General features: G+C 44.2%; 1 protein-coding gene across 1 annotated transcript in view; it reads right to left on the reverse strand.

Moving 5' to 3' along the window:
* RGS14 (regulator of G protein signaling 14) overlaps nucleotides 1–15,372 on the reverse strand; it is a 121,123-nt gene extending 105,751 nt beyond the window's left edge. The window contains 5 exon segments of the mRNA XM_030213438.1: nucleotides 4,571–4,663; nucleotides 5,225–5,278; nucleotides 5,280–5,386; nucleotides 8,883–8,904; nucleotides 15,272–15,372. Coding sequence (XP_030069298.1) covers nucleotides 4,571–4,663; nucleotides 5,225–5,278; nucleotides 5,280–5,386; nucleotides 8,883–8,904; nucleotides 15,272–15,304 — 309 coding nt within the window. The 5' untranslated portion in view covers nucleotides 15,305–15,372.
* Nucleotides 15,373–19,641: the final 4,269 nt, after the last annotated feature.

Here is a 19,641-nt window from a genome sequence, read left to right on the forward strand (position 1 = left end):
AGAAACACCCCCAAAACATAACATTCCACCTCCATGCTTGACAGTGGGGACGGTGTTCTTTGGGTCATAGGCAGCATTTCTCTTCCTCCAAAACACGGCGAGTTGAGTTCATGCCAAAGAGCTCAATTTTGGTCTCATCTGACCACAGCACCTTCTCCCAATCACTCTCGGCATCATCCAGGTGTTCACTGGCAAACTTCAGACGGGCCGTCATATGTGCCTTCCGGAGCAGGGGGACCTTGCGGGCACTGCAGGATTGCAATCCGTTATGTCGTAATGTGTTACCAATGGTTTTCGTGGTGACAGTGGTCCCAGCTGCCTTGAGATCATTGACAAGTTCCCCCCTTGTAGTTGTAGGCTGATTTCTAACCTTCCTCATGATCAAGGATACCCCACGAGGTGAGATTTTGCGTGGAGCCCCCGATCTTTGTCGATTGACAGTCATTTTGTACTTCTTCCATTTTCTTACTATGGCACCAACAGTTGTCTCCTTCTCGCCCAGCGTCTTACTGATGGTTTTGTAGCCCATTCCAGCCTTGTGCAGGTGTATGATCTTGTCCCTGACATCCTTAGACAGCTCCTTGCTCTTGGCCATTTTGTAGAGGTTAGAGTCTGACTGATTCACTGAGTCTGTGGACAGGTGTCTTTCATACAGGTGACCATTGCCGACAGCTGTCTGTCATGCAGGTAACGAGTTGATTTGGAGCATCTACCTGGTCTGTAGGGGCCAGATCTCTTACTGGTTGGTGGGGGATCAAATACTTATTTCCCTCTGCAGAATGCAAATAATTCATATACTTTCCACAATGGATTTTCCGGATTTAATTTGTGATGTGCTATCTCTCACTGTTACCAATAACCTACCCTTCAATTATGGGCTGCTCATGTCTTTGTCAGTGGGCAAACTTACAAAATCAGCAAGAGATCAAATACTTATTTCCACCACTGTAACAGGTAGGGGGGGAAGGGGCCTGGGTCCGCCTGCCTGAAGTGCACTGCAGTACCCACTAAAACTGCTCCAGGGACCTGCATACTGCTGTCATGGAGCTGGGTATGATAGTTGAGGCTGGCATAGAGGCTGGAAAAAATATTTTAAAATTTTTTTTACAGTGGGAGGGGGTTAGTGACCACTGGGGGAGTAAGGGGAGGTCATCCCCAATTCCCTCCGGTGGTCATCTGGCCATTTAGGGCACATTTTGTGGCTGGTCGTAAAAAAAAAGGACCAAGTAAAGTCGGCCAAGTGTTCGTCAGGGACGCCCTTCTTTTTTTCATTATCGGCTGAGGACGCCCATGTGTTAAGCACGCCCCAGTCCCGCCTTCACTATGCTTCCAACATGCCCCCATGAACTATGGTCGTCCCCGCAACGGAAAGCAGTTGAGGACGCCCAAAATCGGCTTTCGATTATGCCGATTTGGGCAACTCTGGGAGAAGGACACCCATCTCCCAATTTGTGTCGAAAGATGGGTGCCCTTCTCTTTCAAAAACAAACCTGATAGTGGAATTAGAAAAGGTACACAGAAGGGCGATGTAAATGATAAGGAAATGGGATTACTTCCCTATAGGAAAGGCTAAAGCAGCTAGGGCTCTTCAGCTTGAAAAGAGAAGGCTGAGGGTAGATATGATAGAGGTCTATAAAATAATGAGGGGAGTGGAATGGGTAGACGTGAATCACTTGTTTACTCTTTCCATAAATACTAGGAGTAGGGGGCATGCGATGAAGCTATAAATAGTAAATTTAATATGAATCGGAGAAAGGTTTTCTTCACTCGTGTAATTAAACTCTGGAATTCGTTGCCAGATAATGTATTAAAACAGTTAGCTTTGTGGAATTTAGAAAAGGTTTGGATGGCTTCCTAAAGGAAACGTCCACAGACCATATTAAAATGGACTTGGGGAAAATCCTTCTTATTTCTGATTCGCCATACATTTTCTAGATGTGGAGGTACACTTATACAGGGTACGTTTACCACAAACAGGTATTTGCAAAATCCACTGACAGGAACATCATACTTGAGTACAGCAGTTGTCATCCGCGAGCACTCAGAAACAGTTTTCCCTTCTCACAACTATTACGATTTAAACGGATCTGTTCATCAGAGTCTGATTTTAAAAATCAAGCCTCCGATTTCAGCAAGAAGCTAGAACAATGCAAATACCTGCAGAAGACCTTGAAGAATGCATACCTTCGTGCAAAATATATAACGGAGATTTACTCTACAAACTAAATGTAGTGACGCGGCGGTTGACCCAACAATGACATCATTAGACAGCACTGGGAAGTGATGCGATCCCACCCACTGTTTGCGCAACATCGGCTGAAAACTGCTTTTCATGAGCTAGGAACCTAAAAGAGATATTAAGTCCAGCACTATTACCCGGAGAAGATAGACAGTTGGTGACTCCCACCATCGGTCACGTCAAATGCAAAAGGAGCAATTGCAAAACATGTGCATCAACTATTGAAACTGGCACCTTTGAGCATAATAACAGAACTGGCTTAGACATCACACTACTTGTCGGACCCCATACGTAGTATATTATATTATTTGTATCCAAAACAACCATCCAGCAGACTCACTGAAATGCAAGGTAATTGACCATGTCATGCCAATGCCCAGAGGCGGGGATCGGAACAGAAAATTGCTCCAACAAGAGACATTCTGGATTTACCATCTGGACACCGCGGAACCAAGGGGGCTAAACACATACATCCACTGGGGATGTTTTATGTAATGCACCTCCGACACACTGGAAACCGGATACGTTCGACAGTACGGGAGACTATAAGACGCTATCACCGCAAGGTCTCAGGAGTCATTTGTCGACGCAGACGTTGAAAGTCTGTAAGCCATGACACAAGATGAAAGATGCTGGAGTGATTTATGGACATATGAATTAACATTGTCTCATTTAATTTTTTGTAGGTCCGGAGTGTGCATACAAATAAATAAATAAATAAACATATCCCTTGAGAAAGCCTTGCAGAGCGAAACAGGCACCTGTCGGGGCAGCACCAGTACCAGAACACTCAGATAAGTGGGGGACTAAATACCTTTGGGGTGTTAAAAGGTTAAACAGAGCCAAGTTTTTTGACACCGTTGAACAAGTGATCCGTGAACACGGGTATAAACATACAATATTAGAAAATTCCTTTTCATGAATATAATTAGTAAATAAAGAAGGAAAAAGAAACACAAAAAGAGCAAAATGAAAAAAGAAGAACAAACTTAGGCAGGTTGGGGGTCGGTCAATGATTATAACTGTCATGAGTTAGGGGTCCACCAGAATTGGTGCGAGGAAAGAATACCCCGATGACTGTATGAGACCTGACCTGAACAAGAATTGTGTAACAGAAATACCCAATTATAAGTTTGTTAAACTTTAGCAACAAATTCTACCACCGAGTGTTTTGTATATCAATATATAGTAGTAGAAGACCATCGCTGCAATTTTACAATATTTCTAGGATAAGCAGCATAAAATGTATTGTACTGCTTTGGGATCTTGCCAGGTAACCTGACGTGGCCACTGTTGGAAACAGGATGCAGGGCTTGATGGACCTTCGGTCTGTCCCAGTATGGTAACACTTATGTTCTTATGAGGATGGGGTGTGGAGGGCAGAAGCAAGAAAAGAAGAGGGGAGAATAAGGTAGCAAGATAACATGAGAGGGGCTAACTGAAAGGATAAAAAATGGTAGGTAATCAGAAGCATATTTCTTTCAGTTACACACATTGAAAGGAATATAAACACACATAAATCAATATTCAGCCATGGCTTAAGGGGAAGATTCTATATATGGTGCCTAAAGGTGCGAAAATCAAAGCCGACTAAGCATATTCTATAAGTGGCGCCTAGATTTAGGTGCGGTATATAGAATACAGTTAGTTGATATCTCAGCGCCTAAAACTACGCACCTCCATTTACACCAAGGAAAATGTGGCCTAAATCCCAGCACATAGATTTAGGCGCACTGGGCCATATTCTATAACTATGTGCATAAATTTCAGAATGCCCAAGAAATGCCCATTTCCCCGCCCATAACCACGCCCCTTTTTGGCTGCCCACAACTGAAGTTAGGCGCACTGCATTATAGAATATGCTTAGCATGTTATGCTTGTTAATTCTAATTATTGCCAATTAGTGCTCATTATTGCTTGTTAAGCACCGTTATCAATGCTGATTAGCTTGTTAAGCCAATTACGTTATGAGCATTGTTACAGAATATACTTGGATTTTGGCACAGATCTCTAGGCTCGCTATATAGACTTCAGGGGTAAATGTATAATTTGAAACATCTGACCTACACATTTTCAAATTATACCCATATTATGCACCTTCCATTTAGGTGCCACTGAATATCCAAATTAGATATTTCAAGTTATACCTACTATTTCTGTGGCCCACTTGGCCACATATTTTATGTTTAGCAGCTAAATATCACCACTTAGACGTCTTAAGCAGCACCATCTGTACAGCAGACCAAATCCTATCCCATCATGGATAATTTTTGCTGTCTAACAATTTATAGATCCAAATTTATCTAACAATAAATTGAGAATTTGTGGTACCTGCTCACTGTCATCTGGTGAGATCTGCTGGAATCGCTGACAAGCCTCCCAGAAGGAGATGTTTTCCACACTGAATTCCTTCCTTAAGAACTCCTGCAATAGGTAGGAAGAGAAGAACAGAAGTCAGGCAAGACACTGGAGACAGCACCAACTAAAGGCACCAGCAAGCAAATTGTGAGCCCCCTAATTCTTCTATTTTTGGCAAGAGTAAACAAGTGATTCACATCTACTTGTTCCACTCCACTTAGTATTTTATAGACCTCTATCATATCTCCCCTCAGCCGTCTCTCATTAGTACATGAATGCCTACATTGGTTCCTGAGGTGATGGAGGGTAAAGTAAGTTACCCAAGGTCACAAGAAGCGAGTGGAAGAAGCAGGACACAACTCTAGCTTCCCTGACTCTCAGCTGCTGCTCTAACCATTAGGCTGCCCCTCCACACTAGCAGTCTGACCTTCTCACACTGCTTGGCACACACCACCTGTATCACCAACTCAGTCTATGTTGCACATGCAATGCATTCCATTCGGGTTACAAAGAACGGAGAATGTGTCAGATCTCACTGCAAGAATGCCAGAAACCCCCTGTAATATACAGTCCTTCTACAAGCATACTAGAAACTCATATAACTGTAACAAAAGAGGTTGCACTCACAGTGAAGTATTTCACCCCAATGGGATCCTGTAGAAGTCTCTCAAAGGAAACCGCCCCAGCTAGCCACTGAACGCTCAGCAGAAAAAGCCCTTGTCTGGACACTGGGCAAACTATTTAGGCTCTGGTCACTTCCCCGTCCATCCACTTCCAGGCTGTTTAAATCTGCAGATGACAGTGAAATATTAGGGAAGTGATTCATCATATTAAGATTTGTATGTGAGTTCATAACAAGGGCTGCACATGACTGCTCAAAAAATAGTATGTAAGTCTGTATCCCTGTATCTCTGACAGAGTGTTGGAAATGTTTTTGACAGGGTGGTCAGGATGGAAGCAAGAGGTAAATCACAGCATGCGACAGTGTGACATACAAGGGAAAGATGACTTTCAAAGGCATTTCTTGGTAAGTGGACATTTACCCACTGTGAAGAATAAGGGGCTGTCTAGCCCGGGTAGGCCACTAGGTGGCGCTGTTCCCATAGAAATGGGGGAAAATGCCAGGATGAGTCACTAGAGGAGCCGTAGGGGACTGTCCAGATGGAGGTTGCTAGGACCAAGGAGAGTCTGGACTTGAAACAGGTGGAAGTCATTATGGGTTGGGTTCTGCCTGGAATTAGGGGGAAGAGCCTAAAAGGGTGGAGAAACTAATTAACCACCTTATACCTGCCTGAGTGGTGAAAGAAGAGAGAGAGGGGGGCTGGAGACCTGGCAGCTGGAGGAAGAAGATCCCCTTGAAGGAACTGGCTGAACTCTGTGGACTTTTGGTGGACTGTGGGTAGATAGAGCTATTTATTACGAACAAGGAACTAGCAGCCAGGGGCTGGAGGACAGAGCTGTACCCTCAGAGTGAGGGAAGAACATCCTGTTCAGGCCAGAGGGGCTGTTAGCACGGGGCCCAGGTGTCTGTGTGTGAGGGCTCAGTGGGAAGACCTGTGAAGGTGTTTAAGGTGGAAGAAGTGTGCCCAGGGGGCTGGAATAAAGAGCTGCCTGATGAATATGCTGTTGTTGAGAACTGTCTAATCTACATCTAATTTGCATACTAAGACAAGGTCACCCTGAATGAACAAGGGACCTAGGATCCTGAAGGTGGTGGTGTTCAGGGTGCTGGGAAGAACCAGCCGGAGTCCTGTTCAGAGCAACAGGCCAGTGAGGCCTGTTGGAGAGCGTGAGGAGAAGCCCCGTCTTAACACCACGGGAAAAAAAATATCTCCTTGAGTGAAATGTTGAGCTTGTGATCTGACTTTAGACTAGAGAGCTGCACAGGACTGGGGTTAGCAGGAATCCTGCGGTTACTGTGGGAATCCCCCCTATGTCCAGGGGACTCCTGCGGGGATGGACACAGTTCCTGTGGGGTTCCCACTGAAGTGTACACCAGGCCAGGCTACCTATCCTTCCAGGTCCCAGGACTCCTTGTTCCACAGCCACCTCCTCCTCGCTGATCAGCACAGCTGCATACGCACGGACCAGGAGTATCAGGTCACCTGATTTACAGGCATGTGTGTGTGGCAACTGGCGATTGGCGACCTCCCAGTTCCACCCCCTGATGCAGTGCCAGCTTCCTTTTCCTCTTCCACTTGCACAGGAAGTAGAAAGGAGCTGTACAATAGAGAGCTGCACGGGAATGGGGTCAGAACATACACATTGCTTGGACACTCGCAGCACTGCAGCTGTACCTACCTAGCCTAGAAGCAAGTAAAACAATCTGCCACCGAATTTGAAGTTGAAGGTAGGTACCAATAGTTTGCAAGGCAGAATGCAGAGGAGGCAGGGGAGGTATGGGGGGATCGGGGGGGGGGGCATGACTGTGATTGTGTGCGGCAGCAAGCCTTTTCCATGCAGAGTACACTGCAGACAAGGAGGTGGGGAGATGGGGGGCATGGTTGTGCTCATGTACTGCAGTGAGACTTTGTGATGCAGAGTAGAGTAGACTGCAGAAGAGGAGGCATGGAGGGATGGGGGTAGGGGGGGCATGGTTGTGCTGCCAGCAAGTCTTTGCATCGTGGAGGTGGGGATCGGGGATCAGGAACAGAACAGAATCTGCTCTGCTATCAACAACCTCCTTCCTCAGCCAGCCACTGTTGTAATACTGTAATTATGTGATACTTTAGTCCCACAGCTCACTGCAACTTGCATCCTCGGGGTTATCCTAGATACTAACCTAACATTTCAGCCGCAAATAGGAAAGGTAATTCATTGCTCATTTTACAGACTCCATCTTATTCGATCAGTTCTTTCACAACTGCAAATATCCTTATTCATTTACTAGTAATGAATCAATTAGATTATTGTAATTTGTTATATAAAGATATCCAGCTCAAAGACCAATGGCGGCTTCAAGCAGTACAAAATACTGTGATTTGCATCATCCATAAGACCAGTAAATATGATCATGTCACACTCAAAGCTGCTCACTGGCTTCCTATTTCTCTTCATCATACATACAAACTACTTCTCTTAGTATTCAAAATATTAGCTTCTGCTGAACCATCTCATCTATCTCGGTATCTTATCCACTATTCCCCTTCTCATCTCCTCTGATCTCTTGACCAAAATTGACTTCTGGTTCCTACCTATAAAGAAATAATCCATGAACACACTAGAGCATCTATTTTTACAGTCCAAGGCCAAGAAGGCCAAGAACTACAGTATGGAACTCCTTGCCAGCTCTCTCTGCCTCTATCCTGACACAGTCCTTCCCTAAGACAGTCTCTCTCTGCTTCTGTCCTGACACAGTCCCTCCCTGAGACAGCCTCTCCCTGCCTCTGTCCTAACACAGTCCCTCCCTGAGACAGCCTCTCCCTGCCTCTGTCCTAACACAGTCCCTCCCTGAGACAGCCTCTCCCTGCCTGTCCTAATACAGTCCCTCCCTGAGACAGTCTCTGTCCTAACACAGTCCCTCCCTGAGACAGCCTCTCCCTGCCTCTGTCCTAACACAGTCCCTCCCTGAGACAGCCTCTGTATTTTCTCTTTTGGCACTAGAGTTCTCTCCTCATTTTTTTCTCTGCTCAGTCTGTGCCAGGTTGACATCTTGAACCAGGAACCTTCATTCACATTATCCACAGATTTTTATCCTATCTTTAATTCCTCCCTCTCCCAAATATGTTCATTTGTGCCACTCCAGTGACCATCATGAGCAGGGCTATATGCGGCCTGGCTTCTTTTATGATCTTACAACAGTGGGCCCCAATTCCAACCATCTAAGTGTTACTCTCATATAATGACCAAAACTGCACCCCTCCCCCACCCTTGCAGTATCCATAGCCCCGCTCAACCGAAGAAGTGGAAGACCCAATTCAGGAACTAAGCTGGAGACCACTTACATTTTGGTGGTGCCCCCCCCCCCCCTCCACACACACAGACAGCCCTATCTTGCTCCTTCCTTTGAAAATGCCATCTCCACACAGATTCCCTCCTGCCTCTGTCATACTATGTTATACTTTCTATTGTTATTTTAATATTTTTACTGCTGTAATTGTCTATTGCTTATGTTTGATTTATTCTTACTGTACACTGCCTTGAGTGAATTCTTTCAAAAGGGCGGTAAATAAGTCCTAACAAATAAATAAAATAAATAAAAATAACACTGAGCTCTTCTCTCTGCATCTTTTTAGATTTCAGTAAAACATTCTTCTTCCCCTACAGATAAAGTCTGGTCACTCACCTCCATCAGAGGCTGTAAGTACCTGAAAGAGAGAAAAGAAGAATGAGCAAATCATTACAGATGAGTTTGCAGCAGTGACAACGTCCTAAATTGTCTCATGGGCAAAGTGTCAGTGTAAAACCAAACCTACCACTACCAAAAAAAAAGCATCTGCCAGGGGGTTAGGGGATGATACTGCTTGCTGAGCTTCTCCTGTGCATGAAGAGGACAATAATGAGACAGTTCTGTACAATTCCATGCACTACTTAGAATTAGACAGATCACATTCAGGGGTTGACATTTTAAACAATTTAACTGAGAAGAACAGGTTCCTGCCTGGTTAAATGATGCTGGCTGACCCTAGAGCAAATATTCAGTGGCATTTAACCGGATAGTACCACTGAATATCTGCTCTGTCTGCCATGGCACTATCCAGTTAATTAAACGGAATAACTGCTCTGACCACTGTGGCACCATCCAGTTAGTGACACTGAATAAATGTTCTGAACATCATGTAGTGTCAAAGAATATCTGCTCTGATTGCCACAGCATTATCCAGATATACTGTTGCACTATCTGCTCTGACCACCACGGCACTATCCACTTAGTGCCACTGAACAACTGCTCTGAACACCGCGGCACTATCCGGTTAGTGCCACTGAATAACTGCCATTACTACCACAGCATTATCTAGCTAGTGCAACAGAATATCTGCTCTGACTGCCACGGCTCTATCCAGTTAGTGCCACTGAATAACTGCTCTGATCGCTATGGCACGGCAGTCAAGGTGAAGCTGGAAGTTATCCAGGCACAGAGGGTATTCAGCATCAGTGCTTGGATAGCTAACTGGGGGTGCCCTTTTACTAAGCCGCGTAGGTGCCTATGCACGCCGAACGTGTGCTAAAGTGGAGTTACTGCCCGGTTACCACGTGGCCCTTGCGGTAATTTCAATTTTGGTGCATGTCTGCTACACATGTCTGAAAAATATTTTTTATTTTCTGGCACACGTAATAGACACGCCCCAAGTGGCATTTGATGCGTGTAGTTCATTTCTGCCCAGATTCTTTATGCTAGGTCAATGGCTGGCAATAAGGTCTCAGACCCAAAATGGACGCACAGCAATTTTGATTTTGCCGCATGTTCATTTTCGGCAAAAAAGAGGCCTTTTTACAGGTGCACTAAAAAATGGATTGGCGCGTGCCCAAAATCCGCGCCTACACTACCGCAAGCCATTTTTTAGCGCGGATACACTAAACCACACATAATAAATAACCATAATGGAGTTCTAATTACGCAGAGTTAGTTATCTTGGTTCGGCACTCAATATCAGCTACACCTGGATACTTCCGGGCACCGCCAAACACCCGATATTTACTGCTGATACCTAGCTGACAGCAGCCAACATTTCGGTTTATAGTTTATTCAGTTTTGAAATACTGCCTCTATTACAAGGCAATCTAGGCTGACCCCTGCTGACTGAATATTGCCCCTCAGATTTTATGCCCATAGCTTAAACTCAATGCAGAGAAGACTCAATGTCTTATCTTATCATCGCAGTTTAACAAGACTAATTACGCCAATATTAATACACCATGCCACACTCTCCCTATTGTGAATAACTTAAAACTCCTGGGTGTTACTATTGATCGAAATCTCACCCTTGATTGCCATGCGAAGAATGTGACAAAGAAAATGTTTTTTGCTATGTGGAAGCTGAAAAGAGTGAAACCTTTTTTCCCAAGGGAAGTATTCCGCAAACTAGTGCAATCGTTAGTACTGAGCCACCTGGATTACTGTAACTCCATTTTCGCAGGATGCAAAGAAAAAACCATTAAGAAACTCCAGACTGCCCAAAATACCGCAGCTAGACTCATATTCGGAAAGGCGAAGTATGAGAGCGCCAAACCCCTCAGAGAAAAATTACATTGGCTTCCACTAAAAGATCAAATTGCATTCAAGGTTTGCACCTTAAACCTTAAAATCATCCATAGAGAAGCTCCATCATACATGTCAGACCCAGTAGCGTAGCCAGAGTTTAATTTTAGATGGGCCTGGAGGTGGACTGGGTGGGCACAGGCCTCGCATTTCCTCTCCACCCGCTACCACCCCCCCCCACCTGTCGCATTTCCTCTCCATCTGCCTGCCGCCACTGCATTTCCTCTCCACCCGCTGCCCCCCCCCCCCCGACAGCCCCCTGCACATGGTCAGTTCTGGTCATTTTTACTGACCTGAAGCGCCGTTCTCCCTCCAGCACCGGCGATTCCCATAGCCAGCCTTCTGCCAGCACGCATCATCGGAGCCTCTTCTCAGACACATCCCGCCTACTCTGCAACTTCCTGTTTTCCACAAAGGTGGGATGCAGGAAGTTGCAGAGTAGGCGGAACGCGCCTGAGAAGAGGCCCCGACGACGCACGCTGGCAGAAGGCTGGCTATGGGAATCGCCAGTGCTGGAGGGAGAAAGGCGCTTCAGGGCACTAAAAGTGAGCAGACCACGCGGACGGGGAGAGCGGGCAGAAGATGCTGGGCAGGCCTGGAGCAAAAGTGGCTGGGCCTGGTCAGACCTAATTGACTTACCTGCATGAAACATCAAAAGTTCATCACGTACCTTCTTAAACCTCCACGACCCCAATTGTAGAGGACTCAAATACAAATCACTACACTCATCTACCTTCACATACCTCTGCACAAAATCATGGAATAAACTACCGAATGCTATAAAAACAACACATGACTTGACAACCTTCCGGAAGTTATTGAAGACGCACCTGTTCGAAGAGACTTACAAAAAAATACTCCTTAATGACTTGATTCCAATCTATATCTAAACCAACTAATACTGATCCCTTCTAATTTGATTATGTTAATCACATTATCACTATTGGTCATTATATCTTACCTATTTTATTTTGTGTTATGTAAATAATTCTACTGACCTATCTACCTAATTTCTTACACAGTAATATGTTAAATTAGACCATACCTCTTACTCTGTTTATGATTATACCTTTTGCAACATAGTGTAAGCCACACTGAGCCTGCAAATAGGTGGGAAAATGTGGGGTACAAATGCAGCAAATAAATAAATAAATGTTGCCCATTTTTAATTCTTATTTGAAAAAGTGAAAGGATGGAGTACCATTCTGCTTCTTACAAATCACTGAATGTGGAGCAGATCCCTTCTTCTGACTATTTTTAATGACATATCCGCAGCTTCCCAGGAAGCCTCAAACTTGGTGCTTCTCCCTATACTTTACTTCCAAAAAAATCCTTCATCACAAACCTGGTTTTAAGAGGGTCATTTTTCAAAATTTCTACATTAGTGAAAAATAAGCATCTACTTTTCAGGATGCAGACTCCATTGCATTTTCAGCCATGATTTTGCAGCTTTTGTGCTGGTATTTTACAAAGACAAATAAGTGCCTACTTCACCTCCTGACCCAGCATAAGCTGTTACAAACAGTGGCGTACCTAGGGTAGTTGACACCCGGGGCCGGTCATTTTTTAACACCCCCCTCCAAAATCCAGTACTAGGCATACCGAGAATACAAAACATTCAGGACCTATAGAGCAATTCTACCATACCATAAGCAGTCATTTCTAGAAGTCACACAAAGAAAAAGAAAGCATCTTAAACACTACAGTGAGCACTAAAACATCAATTCACCTATTGTAAAACGAAACTAGACAGATTAGTACAGATCGTCAATCCTGCACAGTCAATGCCAACTGAAAGTCATGTCTTTTTCACAAACACAGATATACCCTAATCCACTATAGAACAAGTAATCATAAACTTTCTATTTAGACAAAAATTAAACTGAACCCCCAAGATGCCAGACTCTGCATACAATGCAACACCACAGAAACAGAAAATGTCCCCTAGTACTGTGCAAAATATAAAGACAGCAGATGTAAATTTGAAAAAAACTAACAAATACCAATCACCACTTTACAAATTAACAAATATAAATAAAACAAATATAGAAAATAAAATACCATTTTATTGGACTAATACATTTAGCTGTCAGAGGCCAAAACCTTCTTCCTCAGGTCAATACAGTATAGTGTGTTACAGTGTCCTAACCTGACCTGAGGAAGGGGGTTTTGTTCACCAAACGTTAGTCAAAATGTATTAAAATTAGTCCAATAAAAAGATTACCTTATTTACATGTTCTATTATATACATTTATTAACACAGCTACAATACTACTTTATCCTAAAGCAAAAAAAATAAAATATATATATATATATATATATATTTTATTTACAGTTTGTTGTCTCTGGTTTCTGCTTTCCTCATCTTCTATTCACTGTCTTCCTTCCATCCAGCATCCGTCTTCGTTCTTTCTCTGCCATCCAGTGTCTGCCCTCTCTGCTGTCCCCGCCATCCAATGTCTGCCCTCTCTCCCTGCCCTTTCCATTCACTGTCTGCCCTCTCTCTCTCCCCCTTCCATTCACTGTCTGCCCTCCCTCTCCCCCCCCCATCCATCCAGGGTCTGCCCTCCCTCCCCCCCTTCCATCCATCCAAGGTCTGCCCTCCCCTCTCTCCCCCATCCATCCAGAGTCTGCCCTCCCTCTCCCCCCCATCCATCCATCCGTCTGTCCCCTCTCTCTCTCTCTGCCCCTTTTTTCAGCCCCCAGTTCCAGCCCTCTTATCCCACCTGCCCCTAGTTCTAGCCCCAGCCCACATCTCCCACTTGCCCCCCCTTTTCAGCCCCACTATCCCACCAGTCCGCAGTTTCAGCCCCAGCCCTTTTCTCTCACCAGTCCTGAGCTTCAGCCCCAGCCACTTCTCCCTGTCCCCTTTTCAGCCCCCAGTTTCTGCCCCTGCCCCTTTTCAGCCCCCAGTTCCAGTACTACCCCCCTTATCCCACCTACTCTCCTTTTCAGCCCCCCAGTTCCAGCCCCCTTCATCCACATGCCTTGCATTAGGGACCCCTTTTCAGCCCCAGACCCATTTTCCCACCAGCCCCAGGCATGGCTCCCATTTTCTCGCATGGCCCCTTCCCCACCCCCCTTCTCCCTCTTCTCCCATCTGAGACCTCCTCCCCACCCCAGTCCCCTTCTCCCATCTGAGACCCCCCACCCCCTTCTCCCCACCCCCCTTCTCCCCTCTTCTCCCATCTGAGACCCCCCTCCCCACCCCAGTCCCCTTCTCCAATCTGAGGCCCCCCTCCCCAGTCCCCTTCTCCCATTTGAAAACCCCCTCCCCAGTCCTCCTCTCCCATCTAAGCCCCCCCAACTCGACCCACCTGCCACCTTCGTGGAGAGACGACAGCCCTTGTCTCCTGCCTCCATCCTGCTGTGCCTTAAAGAAAAATCTGAAAAGCGGCATGGCAGGCATGCGTCGTGTCTGCCCTGCCTGCTTGTAAAAGAAAGAAGCGGCAAATCTTGTCGACGTTGCGACGTTGCGTCGGGTCTTCCCTCACTGGGTCCCGCCCTAGTCGCAACGTCGACGAGGAGATTTGCCGCTTCTTTCTTTTACAAGCAGGGAGGGCAGACACGAAGCATGCCTGCCGTGCCGCTTTTCAGATTTTTCTTTAAGGCACAGCAGGATGGAGGCAGGAGACGCGGGCTGCCTGCAGTCTGCAGCGCCGACGGAGCACCCCCCCCCCCCCCACCCACTGACACCCGGGGCGGACCGCCCCCACCACCCCCCCTTGGTACGCCACTGGTTATAAAATTACCCTTTATAGGTTTAACTATGATCCTAGCACACCCCTCTCCACTCCAGTATTTAACTGGTTGAATTTAAGAAGTGTTCTGAATAAACTTTAAAATTATCGGTGCAATTTGCCTGCTTGTGTTGAGGAAAGGGGGCCAAAACGTAAGGAAGTCTTTTAGCAGTGTAAGGGGGGAACAACTCAGCATTAATTTTGCATATCAACTTGCATATGTTTCTGTGTAGTTCCCTGAAAGGAGTGCAACTTTCAAAGACTCTGAACTAGTTGAACAAAAAGGTCTTAAAACCAGCTTGTTTGTTCACCCTAGAAAAATGTGACGCCCATCAAAGTTTTCTGGAGAAAAACAATAGTGATATGTTGTCGCTAGCAAACTAGCAAACAGATCAAAATGGACACCATAGAGAAGTGAAAGGCTGAGCCAAGGATCCGGGATAAAAATATGATTACCAAAATTACAGATGAGGAAGAAGAAAGTAGTATGAGAATCTGGTATCTGCCTATGATGGATTTCTCCAAATCTGGACTGAAATTACCTTCATCAAGAAGAAAAGATGGTCTATGGGTGTAAATAATTTAGTATTCTGACAGATTTTTAGCACAGCAATGTACCACCACCAGGTTGCTCATAATTCCTTAGAACGAGATGAAGAGTGCTTCAGCTCTGTTTGGGCCCCAAACACTTAATCACATCCCTACCACATGACAACACCCTGACACCTCACTTACCATCCTGCCTTTTGAAACACCAAGGGACTTCATTTTTTCCAGCACCTTCGATGGAGATTTTTGCACTGAAGGTTGTTCTTGTTAAATTATTTTGACAGAGAGCAGTAGCTCATGTAGCTGCGGCTCCTATCTCTCCAATGCCTCCATCACTACCTCTTTCTCAGCAGCGCCACAGGAAGTGTGACCATGGAAACCGAACCACAGCAGGAAGTGTGGTACAGAAGGAAAGAATCCTCTTCCCTGTTACCCATGAATTCACAATAATAAAGTGCATGCAATAAACAAAAAAAATGTGCGAAGAGAAAAGCTGGAAAAAAAAAAGCAACTTCCCTCTCTCCCTGAGTCCTGCCCTCCCATCCATGCTCCTCTGTCCCCTGCCCCCTCCATTCATCCCTATCCAGCAATTCCCCTCTCTCCCTGAGCCCTGCCATCCATGTCCAGATGGTCCTCTCTCCCTTGCCCTCCTGCTCCCATGTCCAACTGCCTGCCTGCCTGCCCTGGCGCCCTCTTCTCCCCCCAAGGATCCTTTTTCTTTTATTATTTTAAATTTTTTTCCATGCCCAACAACGCAGGTTAGTGAACCTCTAGGTAAAAGAGACACAATTTCAGAACTGCTCAAGCAAATTTATCTGCAAAGCTTTAGGCAGAAGCACTGCTACCTGACAGCAAAATAAAAATATAAACAAAAGGCTTGCTAGAAAAAATTTGAACCAAATCTGGGCACATTCTTATACTTTATTTACCTGACCTCCAAGTCCGACCGCATGGGCGGGACACTGAGAATGAACGAATCAGGAAGCTTCTGCTACAGACGTCGGAACTCGGGAGGGGAGCGCTTTCAGTGATGCTCCTGCCCATGCGGTCGGACTCACATGGAAGTTAGGTAAATTTAAAATAATAAAAGAAAAAGGATCCTTGGGGGGAGAAGAGGGCAGGCAGATAAGTGGCGGTAACGCAGGGCAAAAAAAAAGGTGCCGTACGCCGTACCGTTGCGTACTGGCACAAAAAAAGCACTGCAAATTAATTAAAAAAAGGTTTTGCTAGGGCATATGTTATATATTATCAAAGTTTACAGAACCATAGAGCAATGTACCTGTATGAAAGTTAATGTTTCTTAATATTTATAACAAATTAAAAATAGGTCATGCTATACTACTGAGACTGTTTTAACCACTTTAGTTGCTACCTTCGGAGAATAAATTTGTTTAGTCAACAAGGTCCTGGTTATGCAGTTTGACATGTCAAGTGCCTTTGATGTGGTGGATCAAGGTCTTTTGTTAAATTTAGTAGACCAATTTGGGGATTTGTGAGAAAGTCTTGTCCTGGTTTCAGGGCTTCCTGAAGTCTAGGTCTTACAGTGTAGAAATGTCGGGTGCATTATCATTGCCTTAGTCTCCAAATTGTGGTGTGCCACAAGGCTCACTCCTATCTCCAATATTAATGTCATGATGGGTCTGCTAGGGGGGAGACGAGTCAATTAGATTCCATCCTTTTATCTACGTGGATGATGTCACTATTTACATCCCTTTTTGAGGTGACATCCAGGGAATTCTATATAGGATTAAAATTGGCCTTGATTTAATGAAATCCTGGGCCTCTAAATTCAGGCAAAAAGTAAATCGTGAGAAGACTACATTTTTGGTAATACCTAATCTGTTTGACCATGATCCCTGCAGCAATTTTAGCATTGATTGTTTTCTTATCCTTTGGAGTCCACTCTAAAAATTTTAGGGGTTGTTGTTGATCAGCACTTAACCTTTGAATCTCAGGTGTCCTCGGTGGTTACTAAGGGCCCTGTTTACTAAGGTTCGCTAGTGTTTTTAGAGCACACTAAAAATTAGCGCGCTCTAAATGCTAGAGACACCCATATATTCCTAAAAACGCTAGCATGCCTTTAGCATGGCTTAGTAAACAGGGCCCTAAATCTTTTAAATTACTTTGGAAGCTGAAGCACATTAGGCCCTTTTTTTCCAATTGATTACTTGTCCCATCTCTTGTCTTGTCCCAATTTGATTATTGTAATCCTTTTTATTAATTTTTTCTTTATTGAATTTTTCATTTTTACAAGATAGACTTATAAATGGAAATACAGTGGTAAAATTGTCATAGGTTAACATTACCATGAAAAAAAATTCAACATGATCTCAAACTAATAAGTATTTCAATATACCTAACAGATATTGACTATGAAACATAGTGTACTTTCTTAGACCACAACAATCAGAAGGAGGGAGAGGAGATAAGGCAATTAAGGAGATAAAACAAGATAGACAAAAAGTAAATAGCCTGGCTCATATTCCCCCGTCAATTTTCCATTTTCTTAATGTCTTCTACACATTTACTTGGATAGCTTTTTAGCATCTATAAACTTTTTTAGCTGGTCTGGTTCAAAAAATATATGTTTATTCCCTAAATACTTGATACAGCATTTGCAGGGATAAGCCAGCAAAAAGGTAGCACCCATAGTTTTAACCTCTTCTCTGTAAGCTAGAAACGCTCTCCTACGATCCTAAGTAGTTTTTATCACGTCTGGAAAAATCCAAATTTTTTGATGATGAAAAAGTTTAGTAGCATTCTTGAAGTAAAGTCTTAATAATGCATTTAGGTCTTGCTCGAAAACAAAAGATATCAATAAAGTCCTTCGACAAGTTATCTCTGAAATAGATTCTTCCAGAAATGCTGATAAGTCTTTCAAATTTATTTCTGGACCTTGATTATTATCACATGGATTCACGTTGGAGATTTTATCTGGCAAATAGTAAACTCTGTTAATAGGTGGTATTGCTGATTGAGGGTAAGCCAAAACTTCCATTAAGTATTTTTTAAGGAAATCCACTGGAGTAACTCCAATTTGAAAAGGAAAATTCAGTAACCTCAAATTTAGTCTTCTATTATAGTTCTCTAAATGTTCCAATTTTAAAGAAGTTTTCATTTTGTCTTTTATCAAAGCATCCGTGACAGATTTTAGCGATGTTATTTCAGTTTTTTGAGCAAATTGTTCAGTCTTAACAGTTTCTAAGGTTAATGTTAAAGAATCAAGCTTATTTACCAGCAATGCTGTATCTCGAGAAGTTTTTGTGACCGTAGTTGTTAGTTGTTGAATTGCTGCCCAAATGGAGTGTAGAGTCACCGCTTGGGGAGCTTGAAGCTCTATGTTCGAACCATCTGCGTCCTGGGGAAGAGTTCTACCGTCTGAGGCCCTTTGGTTACCGACTTCCAGTCCCATCGAGTCCTCATCGCTCATCCGAAGGGCTGCAGGGCAAAGCGGCGGATTAAGCTCTGGCGGGGATAATGATGTCTCCGACCCTAGTGGAAACGCCGCTCCTTCGGCGGATCAAACAGCGGGTTTCCTCATGCCAGTATCCACAGGGGTGCTCGTGGCAAACTGTAGGAGCGTTCGCTGGCCCGGAGGGAGTGATTGGGCCGACGGTAAGACACCCTTCACTGCACCTTTTCGCTTTGTATGTGGCATATTGGAAGAAGGTAATAATTGAACAGAGCACAGCGTTAGCCTCCACAGAGCCTCAAGCTCGAGCTGCCATCTTGACTCCTCAGCAAAGGTACGGTTATTGTAATCCTATCTATGCATGGTGTAAAAAATGTATCTTAAGGAAACTGCAAACTGCTCAGAATACTGCGGCTAGACTTGTCATGCATGTACCACGCTTTGAGAGGGCTACTCCTTTGCTATATATTTGCATTGGCTTCTGTGACAAACAGTGGGTTTGTAAACCTGTAAACTGTATTATTTCTTAAAGTGTATTTCTCTAGTTTGGCCAACAGGTGGTACATTTTTTTATGCTTAAAGCTGTTAAAGAAAAATGACTGTTCCATCTTTAGTTTAACACAAAGAGAAAGTAACCTGCAATGATGTGGCCATTTTTTTAAATGTTGTTCTGGGCTCTGATTGGCCCAGGAGCTCAAATTCAGTCTGAAAATACTGGATTTTTCTCCAGTCTCAGTTTGGAAGTAGAGAGAGAAAGACCTCTTTACTGAGACCCTGTGAGCAGTTATATTCTGTAACCTGTGATCAGCTATTTTTCCTGTACATCCCAGACATTATCCAGGTAGTGATAAAAATTTTAGATAGTTTTATAATTGATCCTTATTCAGTTACCTGTTTTTTGCCTGTTATTTTCCATCTGTTTTTATAGTTCACTGTTCAATATTTTTATGACAATATACCTTTTTTTAGTTTTTTGACTATGCTTGTCTGGACTAAGAATCCTGGTGGTTTATGTGTTGGGTCTGTGAATGCTTTCTAGGAACTGTGGGACCACTGGGAGTGTGGCCACAGTAACCTAGAAATCACTGTGGATAACTTAAGAGTGGGAGACTTGCCCAGAGGCGGTTAGGACCCAGTTGGTGGG

This window comes from Microcaecilia unicolor, chromosome 8 (assembly GCF_901765095.1).
Source record: "Microcaecilia unicolor chromosome 8, aMicUni1.1, whole genome shotgun sequence".
Taxonomy (NCBI): Eukaryota; Metazoa; Chordata; class Amphibia; order Gymnophiona; family Siphonopidae; genus Microcaecilia; species Microcaecilia unicolor.